Source organism: Chrysemys picta, chromosome 3 (genome assembly GCF_011386835.1).
Source record: "Chrysemys picta bellii isolate R12L10 chromosome 3, ASM1138683v2, whole genome shotgun sequence".
Taxonomy (NCBI): Eukaryota; Metazoa; Chordata; order Testudines; family Emydidae; genus Chrysemys; species Chrysemys picta.
The window spans coordinates 111,166,520-111,192,577 of record NC_088793.1 but is presented as its reverse complement, the minus strand read 5'-3'; the positions used below and the strand labels follow the sequence as shown (position 1 = coordinate 111,192,577).

Genomic DNA, 26,058 nt, shown 5'->3' with positions numbered 1-26,058 from the left:
TTTCACTAAAGCTATGAAACACTTTGGGGAAAACATGCTTTTTAATATCAGTAGTCAAGTCATGTAAAACTTTTAGATCTGCTGCTTTTCCTTTCAGCAAAATTCCATTCATTAGCTTATCCACATTTATATGGTCATCTATGCTGATCATTTTCAAATGTCAGTTGAATTTAAAAGTAGTGCATACCAAAAAGATTTAGGTCCAATTCTCACTCCCTACCAATATAACCAGTGAACTGAAACCACAAGTGCATGAGTTAAGTCAATTAAAACATTTTTTGTTAAAAGAAGAATTTGAATTGGCACTAATTCAGCAATGCAAGTACAGAAGTATTATAGTTGCAAGAATATTTGACTAGTATAATAATTTAGAGACAATATAGGAAGCTACATTCAAAAAGCTATGGATGAAATTCAGCAGTAAGGAAGTATTTAAATCTAAGCACTCTCACTCTGTCATAGTCTACCCTATAAATGACCTCAATGGATTGGCCCATGGGGAATAAGATTCCACACTGAATATTTTATACAGGTCACAATGGATTTAATGATAAACTTGTAAGATCACACTGTGAATGAACCTACTCAAAGCTAAATCAAAACACATTTGACATATTTTTTATACAAGGACGCATGTGAGTGAAAGTCTAGTCTTGGTGTTCAAACAGTGCATATGTATTGTTTTAGAGTTTGGGGCCCCTGTTTTATTCCCTTCATTTTTCAGTATGCCATCACCAGCAATAAGCTCAAAAAAGTAGAAGTAAAAGCAGGAGAAAGCACCTGCTTCCTGGAAAGAGACCATCTGGTTGTTGCTGCTTTGGACAGCAGCAATAGACAAACATCTGCAGCACAAGGAAGAAGGGACGGGAAAGCTCAGCTGGTCACTTACAGTGAGAATAACTAACTTTACATAGAGTTCCCTACTCCTATCCCCTTCTGTTTATGAATCAAGACATGTTTTAGGAGGCAAAGGAACACACTGGATCCTTCACCTAGAAGGTAAGTTACCAGTATGCCTCACGAAAGGTGAATCAAAGCCAAGTCTAGATGTAAAACACTGCAAGGATTTGGGTGAGCATTGACTCTCCAAGACATGAGAGTATCTAGTTAATTAAGCCTAAATTCCAGAATGCATGTTATGAATTTGTTTTATATGTAGCTATTTGTTTCTAATACTTCTACTTGTGATTACTTGAATCTCTGCTTTTTAAAATAAACATTATTGATTTCACTATAAGTATATCTAAGTGCTGTGTGTTCAGTGGAGCGATGATCTGAGTAAGTGGAACTGGTAAGCTGGAGTACACTGTTCCTTTGGAAGCAACAAATCTGTGAATATTGAGTGTCCGGTAGACCAGGGGCTGGACACTCCAGGGAGTTGCTTGGAGGGAGTATGGAGTTGGAGTATGACTATTGCTAACCTGTAGAGTAACAGTAGGGTCTGCATAGGCCAAGAGGATAGTGCTTGTGTTGCCCGTGGCCAGGGGAGTTGGGGAGCTGTCCCTCAGCAAGCACAGACAAGTTTCCTCAAACTAAGGTCAGGTGGTAGCTTGGTGCCTCGCAGCCTTGAGTGCTCCTGGGAAGTGTCAGAGCCAGGCTCCAGAAGTAAGAGCAGTGAGCCTGTCTATCCTGGGCTCTCAATGAGTCCCCAGCTGGCACCCAGGCAAAGTAGAGGAGGAAGCCATCTGACTCAAATGCAGAAGGTACAAGAGCTGGATTGGAGGACAGGGAGGGAAAAGAGTAGATTGGGACAAGGAACCTAGTGAGATTGAGAGAAGAGGGTGACAGGGGAAAGACAGATTAGATGATGAGTTGGAAGGAGGTAACTGGGACTGGCTGGGCAAGGAGACAGGAACTGGAATGAGAAGCCTGAGGAACAGAGACTGGGAAAGAAGCCAGGGGTAGGAAAAATAGAAAAATTGGTGGAGGCAATGAGTAGAAGGAGTCAAGCTTGAGGGTAACTAGTGAAAGGCTACTAAAGCACATTTCTCTGCAAAGCTTTGGATGGAACTCAAGATTCTCGAGTCTCACTATTTCTCTTTTGTCAGCAAATGTACGTGAACCCTGCTGGCAAAGTGTGTCACATCTCCCTCTAGTGGCTGGTCTACACAAAGCATGACAAACTACAACTACTAGTGGTTACAGGGGTCGGCAACCTTTCAGAAGTGGTGTGCCGAATCTTCATTTATTCACTCTGATTTAAGGTTTCGCATGCCAGTATTACATTTTAAAGTTTTTAGAAGGTCTCTTTCTATAAGTCTATAATATGTAACTAAACTATTGTTGTATGTAAAGTAAATAAGGTTTTTAAAATGTTTAAGAAGCTTCATTTAAAATTAAATTAAAATGCAGAGCCACCTGGACCGGTGGCCAGGACCCGGGCAGTATGCGTGCCACTGAAAATCAGCTCGCGTGCTGCCTTTGGCACACGTGCCATAGGTTGCCTACCCCTGGGTTACACCATCAGCTCTAGTGGCAGATGTCTGCCTTTGCTTCATTCAGTGTACAGGATGAACCTGCTCTTAAAATGAATCATGGCTGTGTTGTGAATTAGGCTGTTGTCTATAAAACCACGGTCTCATTTATTGCAGAAGTTGGAAGGTCTGTAGTAAAGGAGGTAGGGGACTGCAGGAAAAGAATCAGACTGGAAGGGACCTCAAGAGGTCTTCCAATCCAATTTCCTGCACTTAGGGCAGGACTATTATCTAGACCATTCCTGACCGGTGTTTGTCTAACCTGCTCTTAAAAACCTCAAATGACAAAGATTCCACAATCTCCCTAGGCAATTTATTCCAGTGTTTAACTATCCTGACAGTTAGGAAATTTTTCCTAATGTCCAACCTAAACCTCCCTTGCTGCACTTTAAGCCCATTGCTTCTTGTCCTATCCTCAGAGGTTAAGAAGAACAATTCTTCTCCCTTCTCTTTGTAGTAACCTTTTATGTACTTGAATACTGTTACGTCCCCCCTCAGTCTTCTCTTTTCCAGAGACAAACCTATTTTTTTAAATCTTCCCTCACTGGTCATGATTTCTAAACCTTTAATCTTTTTTGTTGCTCTTCTCTGGACTTTTTCCAATTTGTCAACATTTTTCCTGAAATGTGGCACCCAGAACTGGACACAATACTCCAGTTGAGACCTTATCCAAGAACTTGTTGGATAATCTATGCCCTACTGTGTTATTTTCCTAACAGATGTTTGGGTAGTTGAAGTCCCCAACACCACCAACTCCTGTGCTTTGGATGATTTTGTTAGTTGTTTAAAAAAAGCCCCATCCACCTCTTTGTCCTGGTTAGATGGTCTGTAGCAGACCTCTACCATGACATCACCTTGTTTTTTACCCCTTTTATCCTTACCCAGAAACTTTCAACAAGTCTTTCTCCTATTTCCATCTCAACCTGTCTAAATGTATGTATCTTTGATATATAAGGCAACACCACTTCCCTTCAGGAAAGAAAGGATGGCCTCATTGTTGAATGCTGCCCTGGAGGATTGGATTCTGTCTCTGCCTCTGCTACAGGGCAACAACATATATGGAGAAATATAAAATGCTACATGCGTGCATTAACTATTGTTAAGGCTACGATTTAGTCATGGAGGTCACAGAAGTCATGGAATCCGTGACTTCCAGTGACCTCCATGACTTCAGCCTGCGGTGGTCGGGAGCTGAAGGGTCCTTCACCACCCGCGGAGGTAGGGAGCTATGGGGTACCCCCCCCCATGCCTCTGGTGGTCCCCATAGCTTCGAGCCACCACAGGCAGCCGACTGCTGTGGGTGGCAAGCTCCCAGCCCCCATTGGCAGTGGGGGAACCCCACAGCTCCCAGCCCCCACGGGCAGCGGGGGACCCCCAGAGCTGCAGGCAGCAGAGGTACCCCAGAACTTCCATCTGCTGATGGTGGCTCCTAGTTCATGCACAGCTGCCACACTTCAGGCGGTGTGGGGACCCGCAGATCCCATTTTGTCAGGGATATTTTTAGAAAAAGTCACAGACAGGTCATGGCTTCCGTTAATTTTTCTTTTTTGCCCGTGACCAGTCTGTAACTTTTACTAAAAATATCTGTGACAAAATCTTAACCTTAACTATTGTAGAAAAAATAAGAGATTGAAAGTAAGAGATAACATAACATTTAGTAGCCAAATATTCATTATATTCAGATCAGTAAAATAATGTCTAAAATGAGAGATTGTAAATGCACATAAGCAAAATCTCTGTCTTGCATCATCAAGGGAATTCAGTCAGTTAGCACACTGATCTGGTTATAAATGGCATTCCCACCATCTGCTACATACTTTGTTTACAACCAAGTGGCACTCTAAGACGTGTGAAATTCTTTCCTGCCTTTGAAAACATAATCCTTAAAAGCAAATCTCTACTGATCATTGCAAGCAAGGGACAAACACTTCAGCAGCAACAGGATATAAACTGTTTTGGAAGTAAGTTTTTTATCTCTAAAGAACGATACCATATTTCTTGTGTTCCTGGTATATGACAGGATAGAACTCCCCACCTCAAAGATTTTTCACCTTCAAAGAGTAGCAGTTGTAGTAGTGATGATGATAGATGCTCCTGCTGGTCTGCACATACTACAAATTCCACTACCGTCTTTTGAACCTAAGGGCTTGTTACACTATCACTTTACAGCGTTGCAACTTTCTTGCTCAGGGGTGTGAAAAAACACACACACACCCTGAGTGCAGCAAGTTTCAGCGCTGTAAAGTGCCAGTATAAACAGTGCACGGCTCTGGTAGCTACACCCCTCGTGGAGGTCGTTTTTTTAGAGCTCTCCCTGCACTCTGCTGTGACTACACAAGCCATGTTAAAGCGCTGCCATGGCAGCACTTTAACGTTGTCAGTGTAGACTAGCCCCAAGACCGTAACTCATTTGTGTGTATATGTTTACCTGATTTAACCTTGTAAATAACTCATTTCTTTTTCTTAGTTAATAAATCTTTAGTTAACTACAAGCGCTGTCTTTGGTGTAAGATCTAAAGTGCAATTGATCTGGGGTAAGTGACTGGTCTTTTGGGGCTGGGGGGTAACCTGGATATTGTTGTGATTTTTGGTGCAAGGGGCCATCGGTCACAAAGGCAAGCTTGCCTCGGTAGCAAGATAGATCGGAGTACTCAAGGGGACTGTCTGTGACTCTATGGTTAGAGTGGTAGAGTGCCTGAGGCGTTTACACTTGACTGTGAGTTCTATACTTATATTTCATCAATCAGTTTGGGGTTTGTGTCCTTTTTCTTACCAGTGTGCCCTAAGGTTGGTACCCATGCTCTTGAGCCACTCAGACAACTTGACAGAGATAATGTAAAATCAAGGGGCATGGGAAGGAAAGAACCTTAAGTGGTCAACTTATATATATATATATAGAGAGAGAGAGAGAGAGAGACCTATCTCATAGAACTGGAAGGGACCTGGAAAGGTCATTGTATCCAGCTCCCTGCCTTCACTAGCAGGACCAAGAACTGATTTTGCCCCAGATCCCTAAGTGGCCCCCTCAAGGACTGAACTCACAACCCTGGATTTAGCAGGCCAATGCTCAAAACCACTGAGCTATCCTTCCCTAGTTTACAAACTGGTTGTCCTTTTCAGATGGTCCTGTTGCTCCACCTGTTCTGTACCTCCTTCCCTCAGGCATAGCAACATATAGCTCCAGTCTTTTAACAAGTGGCAGATCATAATTGGCTAACCAACACCAATTAAGTGTTTGGCAACCTTAACTAAAGGCATCATTATATACTTCTCCAATAATGTCTGCTGTACAGGCAGCATCTATAGCCTTATATGGGCTCAGATATGTTGTGCTGAATCAGACTGGAAAGCTTAGTGAAAGACAAAAAAAATCTTAGGCAATCCAGCAAGAAAAATTAGGGTGATCAAATTATATTTTATGGCTACCTGTATGCATTACCTTTATAGAACTTAAAATAGCCTGGTCATGTATAGAATGTAAATATAAAAGATAGCTCCAGTATTTGTAGAATTAATTCACAATTTTCAGGGCTTCTTTCTCTAAATAACTTTAAAGTCTATTAATCATTGTTCCTTTTTATACTATCAGTATTTCTACAATAAGTCACAAAATTTCAGGTATGTATTAGATAGCAACAAATACCACTTAACAGTAGGAAAACAATGTAAAACAAAATTTTACTGCAGCAACAGATGCTCATTAGAAAAGTGAGATAATCAGAAATAACATGCCTTGCAATTACTGCAGACTACTAAACTTACAGGATGATATTTTCTCACCCATCTTGTAATCATCCATGTCCTTCTCTGTCATAGGGACATCAGTGCGACCATGCCATCTGGGTTTTGTAAACTAGAGTTACACATCACTTGCATATTGACTGAAACATGGCCAAAATTGTCTTGCAAACATATTGAACAAGAGGGGTAACAGAAGCCCACATGATAAACAAATGTCCAACACTGGCCTCCGAGATCTGAGAGGAAAGAACAGATCAACCTTAACCAGGGGTTCAACAGAGAGATCAACAATACCCAGTGGTCAAAGACAGCAGACATATCTAAAACAATCACCATGGACACTTGACCTTTGTTTGTCATTAGGGGGAAATCATCATCATCATCAACAAAATAGTGCTATCTTCATGCCACACAAGATGTATGCCAGATTGATAACAGTCAAGAAAGTCTGAGGACTCTACCTGGTAAAATGACTTTGCTACAAGATTCAATAAGTTTACCCAAAAAGAAAAAGTTAATAATACTGTGACAGCTGACAAAATTTTAAATGTCAAGGGTTGTGGGCTTAATGACTACTACTTTTTGACTAACTGGCATGGCACAGGGAGGCATTAATAAATTCATCCAACAGCAGACCACTCATAATCCACACCTAGCCCTGTTAGATTTTACTGGGCATGAGAGGCACAGGTCCAACTTGCAAAATGCAAGTCTTAGCTTCCAGAGAAGAAATGGCATTTGTCTCTTCTTGATATATTTCTGCAAATAAGGACAATCTTTTCTGTAATATCAATAAAAAAATACTCTTTGCATCAAGAAATAGACTATTTCCACCACCCAGATTTCCACTGGTCAAGATTTCACTGGTAGGGAGGAAGAAAAAGTGTTCTTTATTTCTACAACAGAGATAGCTCAGATTTTCAAAAAACACATATTTGGCAAATCAGAGTTAGCAACCCTAACCTCCTCCCTGTGGGCCTGATCTAAAGTCTGTTGATATCACTGGAAAGATTCTCACTGACTTCAGTAGGCTGTCATTCAGAATCTGAATGTGTAACCTATTGCAGACTCTCCTGCACACTAAAATGAATAAACCTGTGTGCTACATCATGGCTGATACACTGAGATGTTTGATTAAAAGCACCCGTTGAAAGGACTAAGATAATTGGAACATTTTGGATATTTAGGGGAGGAATTTAGGGCCCAATTATGTAGTGTGCCAAGTGCTATCAACACCCACTCCAATGGGAGTTAACGCCAATCAGCAACTCACAGAAGGCACTCATCACCTCAGAAGTGAAGTACTGGTCCCACTGAAATCAATGGTAAAACTCCCATTGACTTCAATGGGACCAAGATTTCACTCCAAGTCTTTAATGACTGAAGTCCCAAGGTGTGCTCAACACAATGACGATCCTGTTGAGAGGGTCTACTAGCTCTGGTAATTGGCCTAGAAAGAATGCCATGATTATGGTTTAATTATATTGCTTATGAAAAATGGCATTAACCTATACATGATTTCATAGTCTAGTAAATGCCAAATTCAGTTTTCCAATTCAGTCTTTATCAATTCTGGCAAAGAACAAAGAATTACTCAATCTAAAATAGAATGCTGAAAGGAAAATCAGAAAGCATTTGATTTAATAGCTATTTTGTCAACACCGTATTAACAATAAAAACATATTAAATATTATATTAATAAATTATTTTCTAAACAAATAAAAATTCTCCTAAAAAGTAAACTGAAGTGGCTATTTTTAAAACTAGTAAGATAATATATCCAGTGTTCTGTTAAAACTTTCAAAATTATTATAAAGTCCTGCTTCTAGCATTTCTGTTGCAGAAACCAACTACATTCTGCTGTGATTATACATGCATAACTCATTAATAGTAATCAGCATCACATGTGCAGAGGCAGAAACACAGGCCACAAAAGGAGTAGCAAGAAACTGCACTCTGTTTTCTCATGAGGAAAACAAGTTTCCTTGTAAAATGTTTGCTTCAAGATAAAAATATCACTTCTTAATAGATTAGAACAAGCTGTCACCTCTTTCTCTTGATTTAAATTCACTATCTATGGTTCAACAGAACTTCCTCACAGCTTAGACCAGAAAGCTTAACTGATGGTTTGTTGAATTAGAAGAGATATACCGGTATGTTATCCTGACCTGACGCTTTTTCAACTTACGCTTTAAAAACAGTCTTCATACATCCAAAAGATCTTAATCATATTAAGAGGCTGACAAAAAAGTAATTAGAGATAGGGTAGTCTGCAAAACAATTCAAGAATTACTGCAACTTCAGGTTGTTTGTCAAATGGATTTTTAGTGTTGCTAGCTTTTATGGCCATCACCGTACACTTGGGTAACCAGACACCAAATGTGAAAAATTGGGATGGAGTGGGCGGTAATAGGAGCCTATATAAGAAAAAGACTCAAAAATCAGGACTGTTCCTATAAAATCGGGACATCTGGTCACCCTACCATACATTGTCAGTAACAAAGAAAGAGAGCTTGACCCTGCCCTATGCTACAATTTGTGCTGTGAATCAAGTTAAAAAAACAAACAAACAAAAAACACACAGTCTGCTAGTGCATGCCAGAGCAGCAGCCAATTTAAGAAGCTACAATATGTGCACATAAATCACATCATTTAGGCTTTTACCTTGGACCCTAGAGACAATGGGCCTGATTCTCGTTTATATTAAGGTCACTCTACATCATGTTGGCAGAAGAGGCTGAAAGTGTGAACAAATGTCTTTCTAAACGATATGCTATAGCTCAAACTGAGGTTCTGGCTTGATGCAGAAATTTCTGGGTGAAGTTCTATGGCATGTGTTATGAAAGAGGTCAGTTTAGATTATCATAATAGTAGGTTTGGGCATTTGACCAGTCCAAAAATAATTGGTCAACTGACCAGTCAAATATTGTCAAATAATGTCGAAAATGGTCAGATATTTTAAAGCACTAATTTAGCAGAACAGTAACAAAAAAAGAGTAAGACGTCATGGTCTCCAATAGGCTTAGATTTAGATAGTTTTTGTAACTAAGCATATGTACTAAGTTATTTAACTGAGTGATTTTTAACTCAGAAAAATGCAAAACACAATGAAATGAAATTTTAAAAACTGAAATAATTATTACTATCTTTTTTAGTAATGTTAGGTTAAAAGTGAATTCAAGACTGAAGTATTACAAAAGAGAAAAATGAAATTAAACAGAAATAAAAACAAACTCATAGCAACTATAAAGAGAAAAAGTCATTTTTAAATGCACTTAAGCTAGCTAGGCAACAGGTCAACTCCTCCAGCAGCTTAATGGCTGTGCATCTTTTCTCTTTGTGTTGGGGGAGTTCATTTCTGAGTTATTTTTTGTATATTTGTCTAGTCAGTTTAAATTGTAAACTCTTTGAGGCAATCGTCTTTTAACTTGTTTAATATGCGTTGTAAACTGCCACGTACATAGACGGCCTGGTGTACAATAAAGACATACATACATATGTTTATTCTAGAAGATTCCAACCAATCAAGATGCTCAACTTTGAATTAGTTCACCTTTTTCACAACAGGTGGCCTTAGCATGTGGTACAGTACAGTTAGTGATCAAGACATTTAAGTAGACTTGCTAAGAGATGGCACCATGATGTAACCAAAAAGACAGGCTGCTGTCTACATCAGGGCATTCTTGCTGAAATATTTTACTGTTGTTAAATAATAGATGGTCAAGTGACATTATTTGACCGGTCAATTTACTGGCATTCCAAGCCTACGTATCAATGCCTTCTGGCTTTAAAGTCTATAAATCTATTAATAAAATTAACATGCATTTTAAGACATCTTTACACTATCAAAGTGGTATACAGTGGATGTAAATGAGAATCAGGTCCTGGGGATCTGCTTATCTCAATAACACTGGATTTACATTGGCTTAATCTTTCCATTAGTGCAGTTACACTTAGTTTACAGGTTCCAGTGGTAGCCGTGTCAGTCTGTATCAGCAAAAAAAAAAAAAAAAAAAAAAAAAAAAAAAAACGAGGAGTCCTTGTGCCACAAGGACTCCTCATTTTTTTTATTTAGTTTACAGTAGCGTGAGAGCTGAGGCATGTCCTATGCCTTCCATTTCTAATTTTAGATCTCAATATAATTAATGTAAACATTTTCTCTCACTCTTTATACATTTTCTCAGCAAAAATACAACACACAGAAACTGTAACTAATTACATATTTGCTAGTCTCAGGTGACACTAGGAATTCATTCTCTATCCTACCCACAGTGGTCTCATCTGATAATGCCTGATGTGAGATCTCAAAGGAAAAATGCTATTCTGGCTAAACACAGTGATAATTCTTTTCACTTGAATTATTTTTTTTAAATTGTGTGATAGCAGCTCTTGTGAATTAGTGATTTTACTATGTAAGTTAAGTATTTTCAGTTTCCAAAGAAAAGGCATAGTTGTCTTCAGAGGACCAAGGAGTAACCAAGAAGCACATTGTAAGGCTACCTCTTTAGAGACAACATGACTTGAAATACTGCCTTTGTGGATTTCACCTGAAGTAAATCTGCAGATGATAGCCCACCCTTAAAGAACTTGTACACGGGAAATCAAGGAAATATCTCTTTCCCTTACTGAGGCAACTAAGACTGCACTGGAAAATAAAAAGTTGTTGTCACAGGATGGATGTTGAAAAATTATATTTGATATACTAATTATACATATCAAGAAACATGGAATTACTAAACATATAATAGGGTGATAAGTAATAGCCAACATGGATTTGTCAACAAATCATGCCAAACCAACCTAATTTCCTTTTTGACAGGATAACTGGACTAGTGGATGGGGGAAAGCTATAGACAGGATATATCTTGATTTTATTTAAGCTTGTGACACAGTTTCACATGATATTCTCATAACCAAACTAGAGAAAGGTGATCTAGATGAAATTACTATAAAGAGGGTGCCCAACTGGTTGAAAGATCATATTAAAAGAGTAGCTATCAATCTTCTCTGTCAAATTAGAAGGACATATCTAGTAAGATCCTGCAGGGGTCCGGTACTATTCAATATTTTTTATTAATGACTCAGATAATGGAGTGGAGAATATACTTATAACATTTGTGGATGACTAAGCTGGGAGCAGTTGCCAGCAATTTGGAGGACATGATTAAAATTCCAAATGACCTTGATGAATTGGAGAAGTGGTCCAAAATTTACAAGAAGACATTCAACAAAGACAAGTGCAAAGTACTACATTTCAGAACAACTGGCAGGGTGATAGTACACCTGAAAATGAGTTGGGGATTACAGTGAATCACAAATGAATAAGAGTCAAGAATGTAATACAATTCCAAAAAAGAATAATATTCTGGGGTGTATTAACAGAAATGTTTTATGTAAGACATGAGACGTAACTGTCCCACTCTACTTGGCACTGGTGAGGACTCAGCTGAATTTCTTTGTCCACATCTGGGTGCCACACTTTAAGAAAAATGTGGACAAATTGTAGAGAACCCAAAGGAGAGTTACAAAAACGATAAAAGGTTTAGAAAACCTGACCTTATGAGGAAAGGTGAACAAATCTGGCTGTTTAGTCTTGAGAAAAGATGACAATGGGGGATCTGATAATATTTTTCAAATATATTAAGGGCTGTTATAAAAAGGATGGTGATCAATTGTTCTCTTTGTCCTATGAAGCCTGGACAAGAAGTAACGGGCTTAAATTGCAGCAAGGGAGTGTGACGCTGCACTCCATAATGTTCTATGGAAATATGCTTATGAGTGTAAATATAATGTAACTGGAATATGCCTTATGCAAAGGGTCTCTTGTAAGGTATCATTACAAAGATTATAACCTACTGAATATATTCCTTCTATTTGTATGCATGTATCATTCTTGTATCTGAAGCTAGAAATATAAAGTATAACTCTGTGCTCCTATTGAAATTATGCAAAGTGTGAGCCATTAATGGTGGTTTACAATCTTGATGGCTCCCATTGACTAGGACAATTGGTTGTAGATGGTTTATTTACCTGTAAGCCTTCTTGTGGACCCATGGGCCAGCCTGTGGAATGAAGAATGAGGTCTTACAGTGACATGTGACCATGTCACCTGATACTGGAATCCATCTTAAACCTGGTGCTTTTCCATTTTGAAGGAGGGGTGGGGACCCAGAGAGACAAAAGATTCCCGCCTTGTGCCAAAGCTATAAAAGGGGGTAGAACAGAACAAACGGGGCTACCAGTCATGAGAAAACCACTAGTTACCACCTGAGCTGGAACTAACAAGGACTATACCAGGGGAAAGGATTGGGCCCAGACTAGAAAGGAGTCTAGTCTGTGAAAGAAGCTTATTGAAACATCTATGAGGGTGAAATTTTACCTATAATCAGTTTCTTAATGTACTAGGCTTAGACTTGCATGTTTTTGCTTTATTTTGCTTGGTGACTTACTTTGTTCTGTCTGTTATTACTTGAAACCACTTAAATCCTACTTTTTATATGTAATAAAATCACTTCTGTTTATTAATTAACCGAGAGTAAGTAATTAATACCTGGGGGAGCAAACAGCTGTGCATCTCTCTCTATCAGTGTTATAGAAGGCAGACAATTTATGAGTTTACCTTGTAAAAGCTTTATACAGAGTAAAATGGATTTATTTGGGGTTTGGAGCCCATTGGGAACTGGTTGTCTGGGTGCTGGAGATAGGTGACCTGCTGAGCAGTTTTTGGTTAAAGTCTGCAGCTTTGGGGGCGTGGACGAGACATGAGTCTCTGTTGCAGCAGGCTAGCATGTCTGGCTCAATAAGGCAGGATTCTGGAGTCCCAAGCTGGCAGGGAAAACAGGCTCAGAGGTAATCTAAGCATGTCAGGTGACAGTCCCAAGGGGTTCTCTGTGACCGAACCTGTCACAGGGAGATTTAGGTTAGATACCAGGAAAACCTTTCTAACTATAAGGTTAATTAAGCTCTGGAATAGTCTTCCAAGGGAGGTTGTGGAAACTTTGTAATTGGGGATTTTTAAGAACAGGTTAGACAATTACCTGACAGCAACGGTCTATTTATACTTGGCCCGGCCGCAGCACAGGATGCTGGACTAGCCGACCTCTTGAGGTCCCTTCCAGCCCTACATTTCTATGATTCTGTGATGTGAGAACTGTAAGTCTATGGCTAAAATAAAAATTATTGATCATCTAACATAATATTAAGTAAGGGAACCCAGAGAAACAAAGGAGGGGAGAGTGACACAGGTGGCAATCCGATGGCAAAGGATCCCTCGTTCTTTGCAAACTCTCACCTCAGATCTGACAAGCTCACTGCACAAAACACATCTTATAGGATATTTTATCCACAGAGTAGCACATAAGGTATCTACAGAAAGCTTGTAACTTATGAAGATTCATAATCATTGCAAGATGTATGTATGGGTAATATTTAAGGAATTTATATTTATATTGAAAGTATGCTTTATGGACTTAGAGTAGAAAGTAGCCACCAGGAAGTAATGTGTCTCAAGGATGACCCATTTTGGTAAGAGGGAGCTGTCATCCCTCCCTAGTCAGCTGGTGAGGTAACACAAGGTTCCATTTCTACCCTTTCCACATCCCAAAACAGTCAACAGAAAACCATCAAAGAATTACAAATGATCAAAACCACTTGGAGGTAAAAAGGAATATTTTAGCAGGCAAGAGATCACCCTGGCTATGAATAAGGCAAAAGACAGTTTCAATATAACAGAATGTTTGGATCCTGGTTCTTGTGAAACCAGCCAGTTCTGTAACAACCTGGGGGAGGCTACTTTATTGCATAAGACAGTTAACTATTGATAAGTGTAGACCCAGATTCACATTTTAAAAATTTTGTTTTGTTCTGTAACCACTTGTTTCCACCATTTTCTCTCACTTCTAGTTAAATCTTTACTCTTTCTTAAAGAAATCTACTTTTATTTTATAAATGCTCATGAGTGCTGTGTCACAGGGTGCTTCTTCAACTCCGCAGCGAGCAGCAGTTTTGCCTGGCCTATTTTTGTGTTCTCTCAGTCACAAACCCACACAGTGTGTTTCTTTTCCACTATGGCACCTTTAATCCTCTATTTTCAAACAACACAGGACATAGCACAGATATACAGCAGGAGGAGCCTTTCACATAGCTGCTCTCTTCCATCCAGCTCATCCTTTAGGCTCTCCCCTGCTTTCTGTTCCTCCCAATTATATTTCCTCCAAGTTACTGAGCCAATTGTCTCACTAGTCCAGCAATTAGCACCCAGTGTCAGTAATCCCCACCAGTAACAGGCTGATTGATTCCAGTTAAGCCTGAAGTCTTCTCTGTGCTACTGCAACCTCAGTGAGCAGGGTGCTCTGTCACAGGTGCTTTAAGGCAGTGGTTCTCAAACTAGGGCCGCCGCTTGTTCAGGGAAAGCCCCTGGCGGGCTGGGCCGATTTGTTTACCTGCCGCATCCACAGGTTCAGCTGATCGCGGCTCGCCATTCCAGGCCAATGGGGGCTGCAGGAAACAGCGGCTAGCACATCCCTCAGCCCACGCCGCTTCCTGCAGCCCCCATTGGCCTGGAGTAGCGAACCACGGCCAGTGGAAGCCATGATCGGCCAAACCTGCGGACGCGGCAGGTAAACAAACTGGCCCAGCCCGCCAGGGGCTTTCCCTGAACAAGCGGCGGCCCTAGTTTGAGAACCACTGTTTTAAGGTAAAACTAGTTAATTGGGATACACTACACTTTTGAGTGCAGGTAATCTATAATTTCTGTGAGTAGTCAATATTAGGGGCTCAATGTCACAGGAGAATGATTCAAAGGGACTTGGCTATTAGGGTGCATCTACTACTATTAATCAGCAAGGAAAAGTTAGGGCTGGCATAGCCCACAGCAGACTACTTGAGTAGCTAAAAGGCTGGAGCACCTAGGTGGTGTTAGGGAGCTGACACCCTACTACCACAAGAACGACTCCCTCTCATTGGAAGCAGGAGTTAATAAGGTGACTCCCAGTCCTGGATACCCCAAGAATCATCACACAGAGATAGGTTAAAGATACCAATTTAGGATGGGAAAAAGAGTTATCTAAATATTAATTGGCCAGCTCCAACTGATAAAAAACCCTTGTGTGATGAATGCCAGTAATTGCATATGCAATAGATTCAAAGGAGAATTTCAAGAGCACCTTCCAGTAGTGCACTACTGGATGTGACTAACACAGGGGTCGGCAACGTTTGGCACGCGGCTCACCAGGGTAAGCACCCTGGCGGGCCGGGCCAGTTTATTTACCTGCTGACGCGGCAGGTTCAGCCGATCGCGGCCCCCACTGGCCGTGGTTCGCCTTCCCGGGCCAATGGGGGCGGCAAGAAGCCGCGGCCAGCACATCGCTCGCCCACACCACTTCCCGCCACCCCCATTGGCTCGGGACAGCGAACCGCGGCCAGTGGGGGCCACAATCGGCCGAACCTGCCGCGTCATCAGATAAATAAACTGGCCCGGCCCGCCAGGGTGCTTACCCTGGTGAGCCGCTTGCCAAACGTTGCCGACCCCTGGACTAACATTTATTCTTTTTCTCGTCCTCTCTCCGGGGGCAAAATTGGGCATGCAGTGTAATTTTTGAGGGGCAGGGGAAAGGATTAAATGTACACACAATGTATTTATATTAGAGAAGTCACGGTCAAAGTCTGTCTTGCCCTCAGAGCGGACAGTGGTGAGGTGTATAATTATCCTTCTTTCCTCCATTATGCCTAAGCAGTGGATTTATAAACATTCTGTATTACTTGAAGCTATCATCAGCTCTTAGGAAACTCCATGTCCAGGTATACTGCATCACTGTAATCCCGACAGAAGATGCTGATATGTATAATTGAGGCCAGATCATCATCCACCAGGATGAGAGAGAGTCTCTTAACCAACTGGAGATAGTATAAAGCATTACTTGTGGATGCTACTATATATGAGAGCTTAGCATTTGTGAGGAATGCAGGAGTACTCTTTGTGAGTGTGAGTATTCAAACAAATGAAACTGCAACATGGATGCAAACTCTTCAAAGTGCTTTCCTCTGACTACCAGCATCACCTCTGTCTTGCTTGGGTTCAGCTTCAACCAACTGTTCTTCATCCATGAGTTGATTTCATCCAAGCAATGAGCCATCTTAGTGCTAGTGGTATGACTATATGTGATGTAGGATAAGTAGAACTTTGTGTCATCTGCATATTGCTGGCGCTTGAGTCCATGTTGTCTCACTATTTCAGCTAGTATCTGCATGTAGATGTTGAACAGGACCAGAGAGAGAATGGTCCTTGTGGGACTCCACAAGTGAGAGTTCTAGTGGTGGAGGTACTGTGACCCAGGGACCCATTAATGCCAACAGGCGGGGGGGGGAGGGGAGAACATGGGATTAATAGGGTTTTATAAGGATTTCCTGGGTTGGAGATACATAATAGTTCACTGAAGGGTGCCATGAGACCCAGTAGTAGCCCACTGGCTGACATAATCATTGGAAAATGTATTTATGAATAATATTTAAATAATTATGAACCTATATTGAACATTATGTTCTTAAGGTCTTGGAGTTAAGCAGGTCACCAGGAGGTGACATGCCTTAGAAATATTCCCTTCAGGCAGGAGGGAACAGATGTGAAATAAGAGATTGTGAAATCTACAAGAAAGAAAATCTACTAGATGAAACAGAGCAGGGAGTGTCCTGTTCATGAATAAAGATAAAAGATTGTTCTGGTATATCTTGGAGCGTAAGGAAACACATTGAATCCTTCACCTGGGACAAGCTGACAGCATACTTGTCTCATGAAAGGAGAATCACAGCCAAGCCTGGCTGTAAAGCACTGCAAGGATTTTGGGTGAGCAATACTCTACAAGAATGTAACTGCCATAATGAGTCAGACCATGGTCCATCTTGCCCAGTATCATGTCTCTGACAGTAGCCAGTACCAGAGCTTCAGGGACAACGTACAGAAGAACAAGGCAACAGAACAAAGATCTGCCCCTCTCTTCTATTCCCTGCTTCTGGTAGTCAGCGGTTTAGGTTTGCCCCAAGTATGCCCCTGACCATATTAACTCATAGCCATTGAAGGACATATATTCAATGTGCAGCACCCTTTGGTTTCAAGCAGTATTAAAAACCCAAATACATGTTTCCACCTTCAGCACCCCCACTATAAAAATTGTTCCAGTACCACTGTGCAAGTGTCCAGTGGGCCTGGGGCTGGACACTCCATGGAGACCCTCAGAGGGCTTACCGCTTAGAGTGCACCAATTGCTAACCTGTAGAGAGACAATGAGGCCTTCAAGGACTAGAGGGCAGTGCTTTTGTTGCCTGGGGCTGGTGGAATTGGGGAGCTGAACCACAGCAGGCACAGACAAGGCTTCCTCACACTAAGTGCAGGTGGCAGCTATGTGCCTCATGGTCCTGGGTACTCCCAGGAAGTGTCACAGGAACAGTTTAACCATTACTACGTATTGGGTGCATCCCTCTAGGAAGGTCTTCAACCCATTTTTTAGTCCTCTCTCATATGAGAAAACAGTATCTCATGCTCAACAGTTTTGAACAGTGCAGAGAGGTCCAGGAAAATGAGAATGGAAGTTAGCCATCATCCATGCACAGCAAGAGTTCATCCATCAGTTCCTCTAAAGCTGTTTTTGTCCCATTCCCTGGCCTGAATCATGATAGTGCCAGGACTAAAGACTAGGCATTCCATTCTTAGATAATTAAAAAAGTCTATTTATTTATCTTTGCAGAAATAAACACTTTCACACAGCAAGGTTATTCCCTACAGTATGTGTGCTGGTGCTTTAGGCCCGTCTAGTCTCGTTTTAAATGTCTCAAGAGATAAGGCTTAGTGTTTCTATTTAGTGCATAAATATTTCTAATGTTGTTTATACTTAACTACCGAAGTGCCTTATAACATGCAGCAAATATCTAGCCATTATGCATTGTCCTCCCTTTGTGTAAAAATAATACACATAAGTTTTCAATGCCAGATGGCTCTTGAAACTGATCTCCTTTATAACATCTCCCACTATGAATAGCATCCACAGTCAAATTCTTAAATCAATCCACAGCATTGGAGTCCTTTTAGGTCCAAAAACTATGGCAGCAAACCCCGTTTCTGTTTGCAACTGGCCAGAAGACTGCGTTCTGTACTATTAGAAAAAGAACTGCCCATAACAATCCACACATTTGGAACATATTGACAGTTATATCTAGGAATCAAGCCACAAATCTTAAAAAATCTCCAATTGAAGCAGCCTGTCAAGGTTTAGCAACACAGGGAACCACGAACTTATCATTCCAGTGCTCTGCCTTCTGGTTTGAATACTGTTCAAAGTATCTGTCCTGATATTCAAAGCTCTCCATGTGGCTGATCCTAGCTAATGGAGAGATCCTGTTTTCCTCTGTAATCATGACTTCCCTCAACAGCTACAATCCACTGGAACAATTAAACTGTCAACCAGTGTAGGATGCTCCTGATGAAAGAAGCAAAACTTTCATAGGAGCTGGACCTAAACTATGTAACTCAATCCTGCAAGAACGGGCTTTGGAACAAACCACTTTCTGAACTAAAGTCAATATTCATTTAGTCAATTAACGCAAAAGCAAACAAAGACCCCTACAAACAAATCAGCCTATTTCTCTGAAATGTTGGGAAAAAAGAAAGAGAGGGAAAGTGAGGTTTTCATTTATATTTTTAAATATTTGAGTGGTACCCAGATACTATGTGTCTAGATACAGAGTTAAGAGGGGCTGAAGTTTCCAGGTGACATCATCATAGAACAAAATTTTTGAACCAGGCTGTTTTGAAAAACAGATTTTTTGTTTGAAACACAAATTTTTCAATTTGTGTCTATTTTGGACAGTCTACAATAGAAACTTTAAATGAAAAATATTCCCTGCTTGTTGTGCAATATTTGTTTTCATTTTCATTGGGTTTTGGTTTTCAATGTTTTTATTACCAATTTTAGTTGGTCGGCTTAGTGACAGAGTGACGTCTTTTCATTTTCAAAATGTGTCGATTTTGAAAACTAACAAAAATTCCAAAGAAAACTCAGAAAATGACAAAAAAAACAAACAATTGCAGAAAATAAACTGAACAAAACCACTTCCCAATATTGTTTACATTTCTGAGCTTTCTTTTTTCAAATCCATTCTAACAGCTACAAAGAGAACAAATGATGCCCTAGTGCCGAGCACCCTGCAGCCACAAAGGTCCACGTGAACAGCCACGGGGGCTTGTGAGAGAGAAGGAACCTTCTGATTCCGACTGGTACCCGAGTACCCCTTATTGCCTCTGTCACAGGGGAGAGGGAAGAGCAGAGACGCTAGAACTAGGCTGGTGACACTTAGGACAAGGAGCCTCATGCAACTTTGAGCCAACCGCAATACAAACCCCACTCATTGGAAGTTGGTCGATTTCTGTACAAAGTAATTAAGCCTCGGGGGGAAAGGGGGGGAAAGCAACAGGTGTATAAAGAGAGAGAGATCGATCTCCCAGGTAGGGGGAGGCGCGTCCACCGGCTCAGTGCAGACACTGTTTGTACCTGGGGGAGGGGACAAAACAACTTCCCCAACCAGAGCCCGCAGGAGCTGGTCCATTTCCTAATGTTGCCAAACAAGTGACCCACCCCCACCGCAAGGACTCGGCTAGGGCGCCCTGCGCTGGGAGGCGGCTGCTGCGCCCCTGGCTCTAGGGAGGAGGCTGGGGCGCTGGCTGGGGCATCCCCGAGAGGCAGGGGGTACCCGCGGGCGAGGGGCCCGTGGCGGCGGCGGCGGGTCTCTTACTCTTTGGCGGGGGCGCTGATGTGCGCGGAGTTGTTGCGAGTGAGCAGCTCCTTCTTCTTGCTTTGCTTGGAGGCCATGGCGCCGCCGCCCCCGGCCCGGTGCTGCAGCCCGGCCGCGCTTCAGCCGCGGGGGGCCGCGTCCGCTCAGCGTTGCTAAGAGACGCGGAGCCGCGACGCCGCGGAGCATGCCCGGGAGAGCGGGGCTGGGCACAGGCGAGGGGGGGGGGGGTAACAGGGGAAGTAGGAGAGACAGAGGGTAACTCACTAGTGGAGGGGGGTAAAATCGGGGGGACACAGAGGGGGCAAACCTGGGAGGGGACAAAGGGGTAACATCCAGGGAGCAGGAGGGGGGGACAGAGGGCTTTGAGGGGAGGGGGTTCATGAAGGAGCCACAGCAGGGTTTCCCCTTTGTTCTGGAGGAAAGGTGTAGACTTGTCACACGGGCAAGGAATAAGGAGAGAGGGCGGGCAGTCAGGCAGGGGAGAGACACCATGTAGTTTGTTAGCTGGGAACATCGCTGCTCAGCTTGAAACATAATTAGGGAAGAAGAGAAGTGAGCAAAAAAGGGGGGCAAAGGGATGTAGGGTGAAAGCACAAGTCTAATCTAAGCTCTGCTGGGGAATGAACTAGACATCTCAGCACCAGGCAGCTGCAAAGGTGGCGTAAAGCTCCCTCACCCAGCATTCAGCACAGCTGGGCAAGACCAAAACTCTGTCTAATGTGTTTAGGCATGAGCCATCTGTGGTTCATTCTGCGCTGTTTGGAACAATAATGATCTCCCATCACTCTCTGAGAGGAATTGCACATGATGCTTGCAAAATCCAAATCAATTCAGTCGGAGAAGTTGAAGGCAGATGCTAGCTGGAAAGTTGATCTGCAAGTGTCTTTCCCAACCCTAAAGTGTTAAACACTTTCAGCTGTGGTTTTGGTGTTTAAAATACTAGTCTGCCAGTGTAATTATTTTCAAAGAAGCAAAAAAAAAAAAAAAAAAAGAATTGTCTGCCTACTATGGAACCCACAAAAAACTGCAGAGGGAGCTGCTAACTCAAAGTACAGGAGTCCTATGGCAAGCATCCCTCATCTTCATTAGAAAGTTAAGTCATGTTGGAACACAACCTTAACAAGTCATTTTAGCTAGCATGATGCTGAACATGACTTAACTTCTCCTGTCTGCATTGACTATAATGTTTAACTTGGCATCAAAGCTCAATACTTTGCTAAGATCAGTCAAAACAGTTAGGGCCCAATTCTTCAAGGGAAACAATATGGATCCTTTGGAAGGATTTGGCCCAACCTGTTTTTGCTAATCTCAACTGAATACTCTCTGCTGAGGAAGATAGCCACATATACAGGTGGAATCAGTAAATCTAATATTTTTGGAAGATTGGTGATTCAAAAAAAGTTTACTTACTTTTAATGTGTCTTTTTTTAAAATTATGTAACTTCATATTGGAGAGACAAGGTGGGTGAGATAATATCTTTTATTGGACCAACTTCTGTTGGTGAGAGAGACAAGCTTGTCTCTCCCATCAACAGAAATTGATCCAATAAAAGATATCACCTCACCCACCTTGTCTCTCTAATATCCTGGGACCGCATGGCTATGACTACACTGCATATAACTTCATAATAGCTTTCAAGAAAATTAGGTTTTCTTTGTGAGAAAAGGCATGTCAAATTTCATTTAAAATAAAAGGAATACATTTTAGAGTCTATTGTTAGCACTTTACGCTTCCCATCAGCATTCATTTCTTTGTAACCCTTCAGCCAGGTGGAGTTGGGAGCAACAAGGGCCGGGTTCAGTATCTAGGGTTTCCATTTGACAATGCAACAAAGAATCAGCTCAAATTCCAAAATTACACCCTTTCTCCCGCCTCCCCCCTCCGCATGCCTCTAAGAGGCAATACTTCCCCTCTTGCAAGCACTGAGTCTGTGTATAGAAAATAAAACTTTATTTAAAAGGGGAAGGGAACCAGGCATTAAATTGAAAAAACACCACAAGCATGATTCAAAAACATATGACCATGAGCAAAACACCCATCCCAAAGTACATTGGGTAATACCCTTTTACTCAGTCTCTCGCCTCATGGTGTGAAAGTTTGAGAAACAAATGTCCCTTTAACATACAACTCCCCTCTCCCTCCACCGCACTCCACTCACATGACCCACAGTTCAGAGGTGTATTTGCATGAGTTCACCTCCCACCGTGGGAGGGGCGGGAGGAATCCAGCAATGTTTCAGCTGCTGCTGCCATGCTCTTCATTCTGCCTGCTGCTGATCTGCTGGAAGCTCACTCCTCCACTGGCTGCTCCACGAGCAGCTTTGCTGTCGCTCATTCTGCTGCCGGCTGCTCTGCCATCATTCACTCTGCCACTGCCTTCTCTACTGCAGCTTCTTGGATGTTTTGAGGTCCTACTACCAGGGGCGGCTCTATGTATTTTGCCACCCCAAGCACGGCAGTCAGGAGGCTTTCGGTGGCACACCTGCGGGAGGTCTGCTCGTCCCGCGGCTTTGGCATACCCGCCGCCGAATTGCCACCAAAGCTGCCGGACCGGCGGACCTCCCACAAGCATGCCGCCGAAGGCTCCCTGACTTCCGCCCCAGGCACACGCTTGGTGCGTTGGTACCTGGAGCTGCCCCTGCCTACTACTTAACACGGCTCCCAGTGATTTCAGTTATTAGGTGGGGAGCCTCACTACTAATACAGTTTCTTTCACCACAGCAACTGTCCCTTAGCAGGTCTAGTGATTAGAGCTCATTATTGGTTATTTCAGCTCTAGTGATCTACAACAAAAGACTCTCAATTTAGTCTTAATTAGCTCTCTTGTTACATAGGAGAAAGAGAGGAAGAATCAAATAATGTCTATGACCCTTAGATATAACCACTGCTATAAGAGACACGTATCTCCACTAACCTTTGGCATCCCTACCCACTGTTTAATGAGCACAGTTCAGTTGAGGGTGAACTGTTGGAGGAGGGATAGCTCAGTGGTTTGAGCATTGGCCTGCTAAACCCAGGGTTGTGAGTTCGATCCTTGAGGGGGCCACTTAGGGATCTGGGGCAAAATCAGTACTTGGTCCTGCTTGTGAAGGCAGGGGGCTGGACTCAATGACCTTTCAAGGTCCCTTCCAGTTCTAGGAGATAGGATATCTCCATTAATTTATATTATTATTATTATTATAACCCTATAATCAGGGCATGCCAAGCACAGTTCTCCCCTTGATTCACACAAGGATAACCCTTTATTACCCCAAACCCAATAATAAAGTGCCTTGCAATCCAACACTAGCCAAAAATGATAATTTGGGCAAAGCAGCTCCTTCATATTGTGCAACAAGGCAGAGTGGGTGTGTCTATGCAAACCAGATCAGTTCCTGAAGTCTTCTCCCCACAGCTCATCACTAGATATCAGGGGAGAGCTCATTCAGACCCTGCTTACACATTATTAGAAATAATAGAGTTATGGGTATGAGTTGAGCTTTGTAAAACACATATGTTTGGCCAAATCCTGCTTGCCTTCACTCTGTTCCTCACAGCTGCCATAGTTAGTTTAGTCAAGCCAGTGATTCAGTGCACCCAGAATTTTTATAGTTGACCTACCAAGGGGAAAAATTGGATTTCCACTCCTTACTTTTTTATAATGAATAATGAAATCCTGTCAGGTCTTCTCTTACTTTATTTAATTGCTTTCTTTTCTCCACCCCTCCCCCCGTCCCCATAGAAATTCCAGTCTCATACAATCTATTTTCCCCCAAAAAGACTTCTTGGACAATTGGAAGAATAGTAGATTTATGATATTGAAGATAATTAGCAAAAGAAATCTGATTGCCATAGGAATTTATGTTGACTGCCTCGCTCCTCCCATGTAAGACCTCAATCCAGCAAAGGCATACATGCTTAGTTTTGCACACTGTCAGTCAGGGCCGGCTCCAGGCACCAGCAAACCAAGCAGGTGCTTGGGGTGGCACATTTTCAGCGGTGGCATTCCAGCTAGTCTTTCTTTTTTTTTTTTTCACTTGGGCGGCAAAAGCCTAGAGCCGGCCCTGGCAGCAGCAGCGCATCCTGCATCGGGGGCACACTGGGGCTGCTGCGGTTCGCATCGGGGAGCAGCGCCCACACCTTATTGCCAGGCGGGCTCCGAGCGCGGGACACTCAAGCTGTGGGCTGCCCCTCGGGGCACACGGAGCCACCTGCAGGTGCTGCAGGGCAGCTGCCCCCCAGCGCCACAGCCGGCGCTAGGTGAAGCGGCCAGAGCCACCCAGGGACTGCGGCAGGACAGCCAGAAACAGCAGCAGGAGCGGGACCATAGAGGGCGGGGCGCTGCCGTGTGGGGCCCGCATCCCGCTCTCTGGGGCTGCCCTGCCCGGCTCCTCAGCCCCCTGCTGGGGCAGTCCCCCGGCTCTGTCCTCCCTGGTCCTGGCGGCGGGAGCCCTGGCTGGAGGGACACTGGGCTGAGGCACGGCCCGGGAGCCCCCGCTGCATACCCCGACCCTGCCAGCACTGGACTGGCTGGAGGCGAGGGGGGAGCATGCAGAGTCAGCGCTGGTGGGGGGAAGCCCAGCGCTGGGGCAGCAGGCAGTGTGGGTGGGGGAGAGAGCCCAGAGTTGGGGCGGCACGGGGTGCAGGTGGGGTGGGGGGGAATACCCCAGAGTTGGGGCGGCAGAGGGTGTGGGTGGGGTGGGGGGGAGAGCCCAGGGCTGGGGTGGAGGGCAGCCACAAATTTTTTTGCTTGGGGACGCAAAAAACCTAGAGCCAGCCCTGCTGTCAGTAGTTCCATTGACATGAAAAGATAGGCCTTTGTGGAATTGGGACCTAAGTGCTTTTCTTAGAGGTAATCATTTGATTGGGGAGGAAAAGCTCCTATTATACATGTCAGTCATTCAACCAGATGTGTAGTGCATGCAGGAGCAGGGGGTGGAAGGAGTTATGCAAATCAAGAACTGCATAGTCTGCAGATTCTTTGGACAGGGCCCATGGTCGCTTTCATCCTTGAAATGTTTGAAACCTTGGGACGTATAGCCCTTATGGCATCATTCACAGTCCTGAAATCTATGGAAGCAGACCTAAGACATCCTCCAGAAGGCTACGGTTGGGAAAGTATGGTTAGAGATTGATATAAGGGAATGGGTATGTATGCTATTCTGTGGAAGGGAGCAAGTGTGATGTGTGTAGAAGTTGTGGATGGATGTAGTGGATATGGGGAAAGCGTTGATGTGATGTGTGAGTAGGCATAGATGTGGTGAATTTGATGTGAGAGTGTTGTAAAAGATCAAGTCTGGATGTACACACCATACACAAGGGTTTAGCCACACAACCTACAAACATGCCACACACTATGTTGAGCAAGGGATAGGGTAGCAGGGCGCGGGGGAGGGCGGTGAGAGAGCAAAACTGAAGTTCCTAAGATTCTAGTGTGTGTTAAAGAAGGATATATGTGTGCTCACTCTCGCAGGTCAATTAAAAGTTACAGGCAGCAAAATATCTAGTGATCTTTAGGGAATAATCCTGTAATGACAGGCATTGACCTGTCTTTTCTATTATTCATTTACATTGTCTGCTTCTTGGTTTGCTACATTACCTGATATTTGTCTTTAACTATGGTCTTTTGATTTTACCTACAGGGAAGAGGATAAAATCCTAAATCTTGGAGAGCAGTATGTTTAAAAAACACTGCTACAAAAGGAACAAAATTGTCCATTCACAGGTATCTGATATCACCTCTCTTAATTACAAGTTTTGCCCATGAGCAAATATGAAAATGTGGAATACAAGTTTCCCAAGCACTTCTAATGCAGCATTACATTTTACCTTTTTTGTTTTTATTTATAATGTTTTTCTAGTAGCAATTTATATTGTGCTAATCACTAGTTTTCCTGATGCAGTTCGGATTTTTGGTTTTGTTTTAAAAGACAATCATTAGGTGGCCAGGAGATTGGTCAACAAAAACAAAATGTCCAGCTCACGACAAAATACTACTTATTTGCAGTGACGGATGTTTTACAATTTTTAAATAGTGGGTTTAGTATTGTGAAAGGTCTTGCACTGATAGCACTTGAAACTAAAG

At 42.7% G+C, this 26,058-nt stretch overlaps 1 protein-coding gene across 4 annotated transcripts in view; it reads right to left on the bottom strand.

The window, feature by feature from the left end:
• Positions 1-20,195, bottom strand: part of ADGB (androglobin) — a 217,712-nt gene extending 197,517 nt beyond the window's left edge. For 2 of the 4 annotated variants that reach the window (XR_006173985.2, XM_005280423.4), the window contains exon 1: positions 19,995-20,195. Coding sequence is in view for 3 of the 4 variants with exons in the window: in XM_005280423.4 (XP_005280480.2) it covers positions 19,995-20,071 (77 nt within the window). In the remaining variant the exon portion in view is untranslated. The remainder of the gene's footprint in view (positions 1-19,994) is intronic. The other 2 variants (XM_005280422.4, XM_005280424.4) reach the window with 1 other exon arrangement.
• Positions 20,196-26,058: the final 5,863 nt, after the last annotated feature.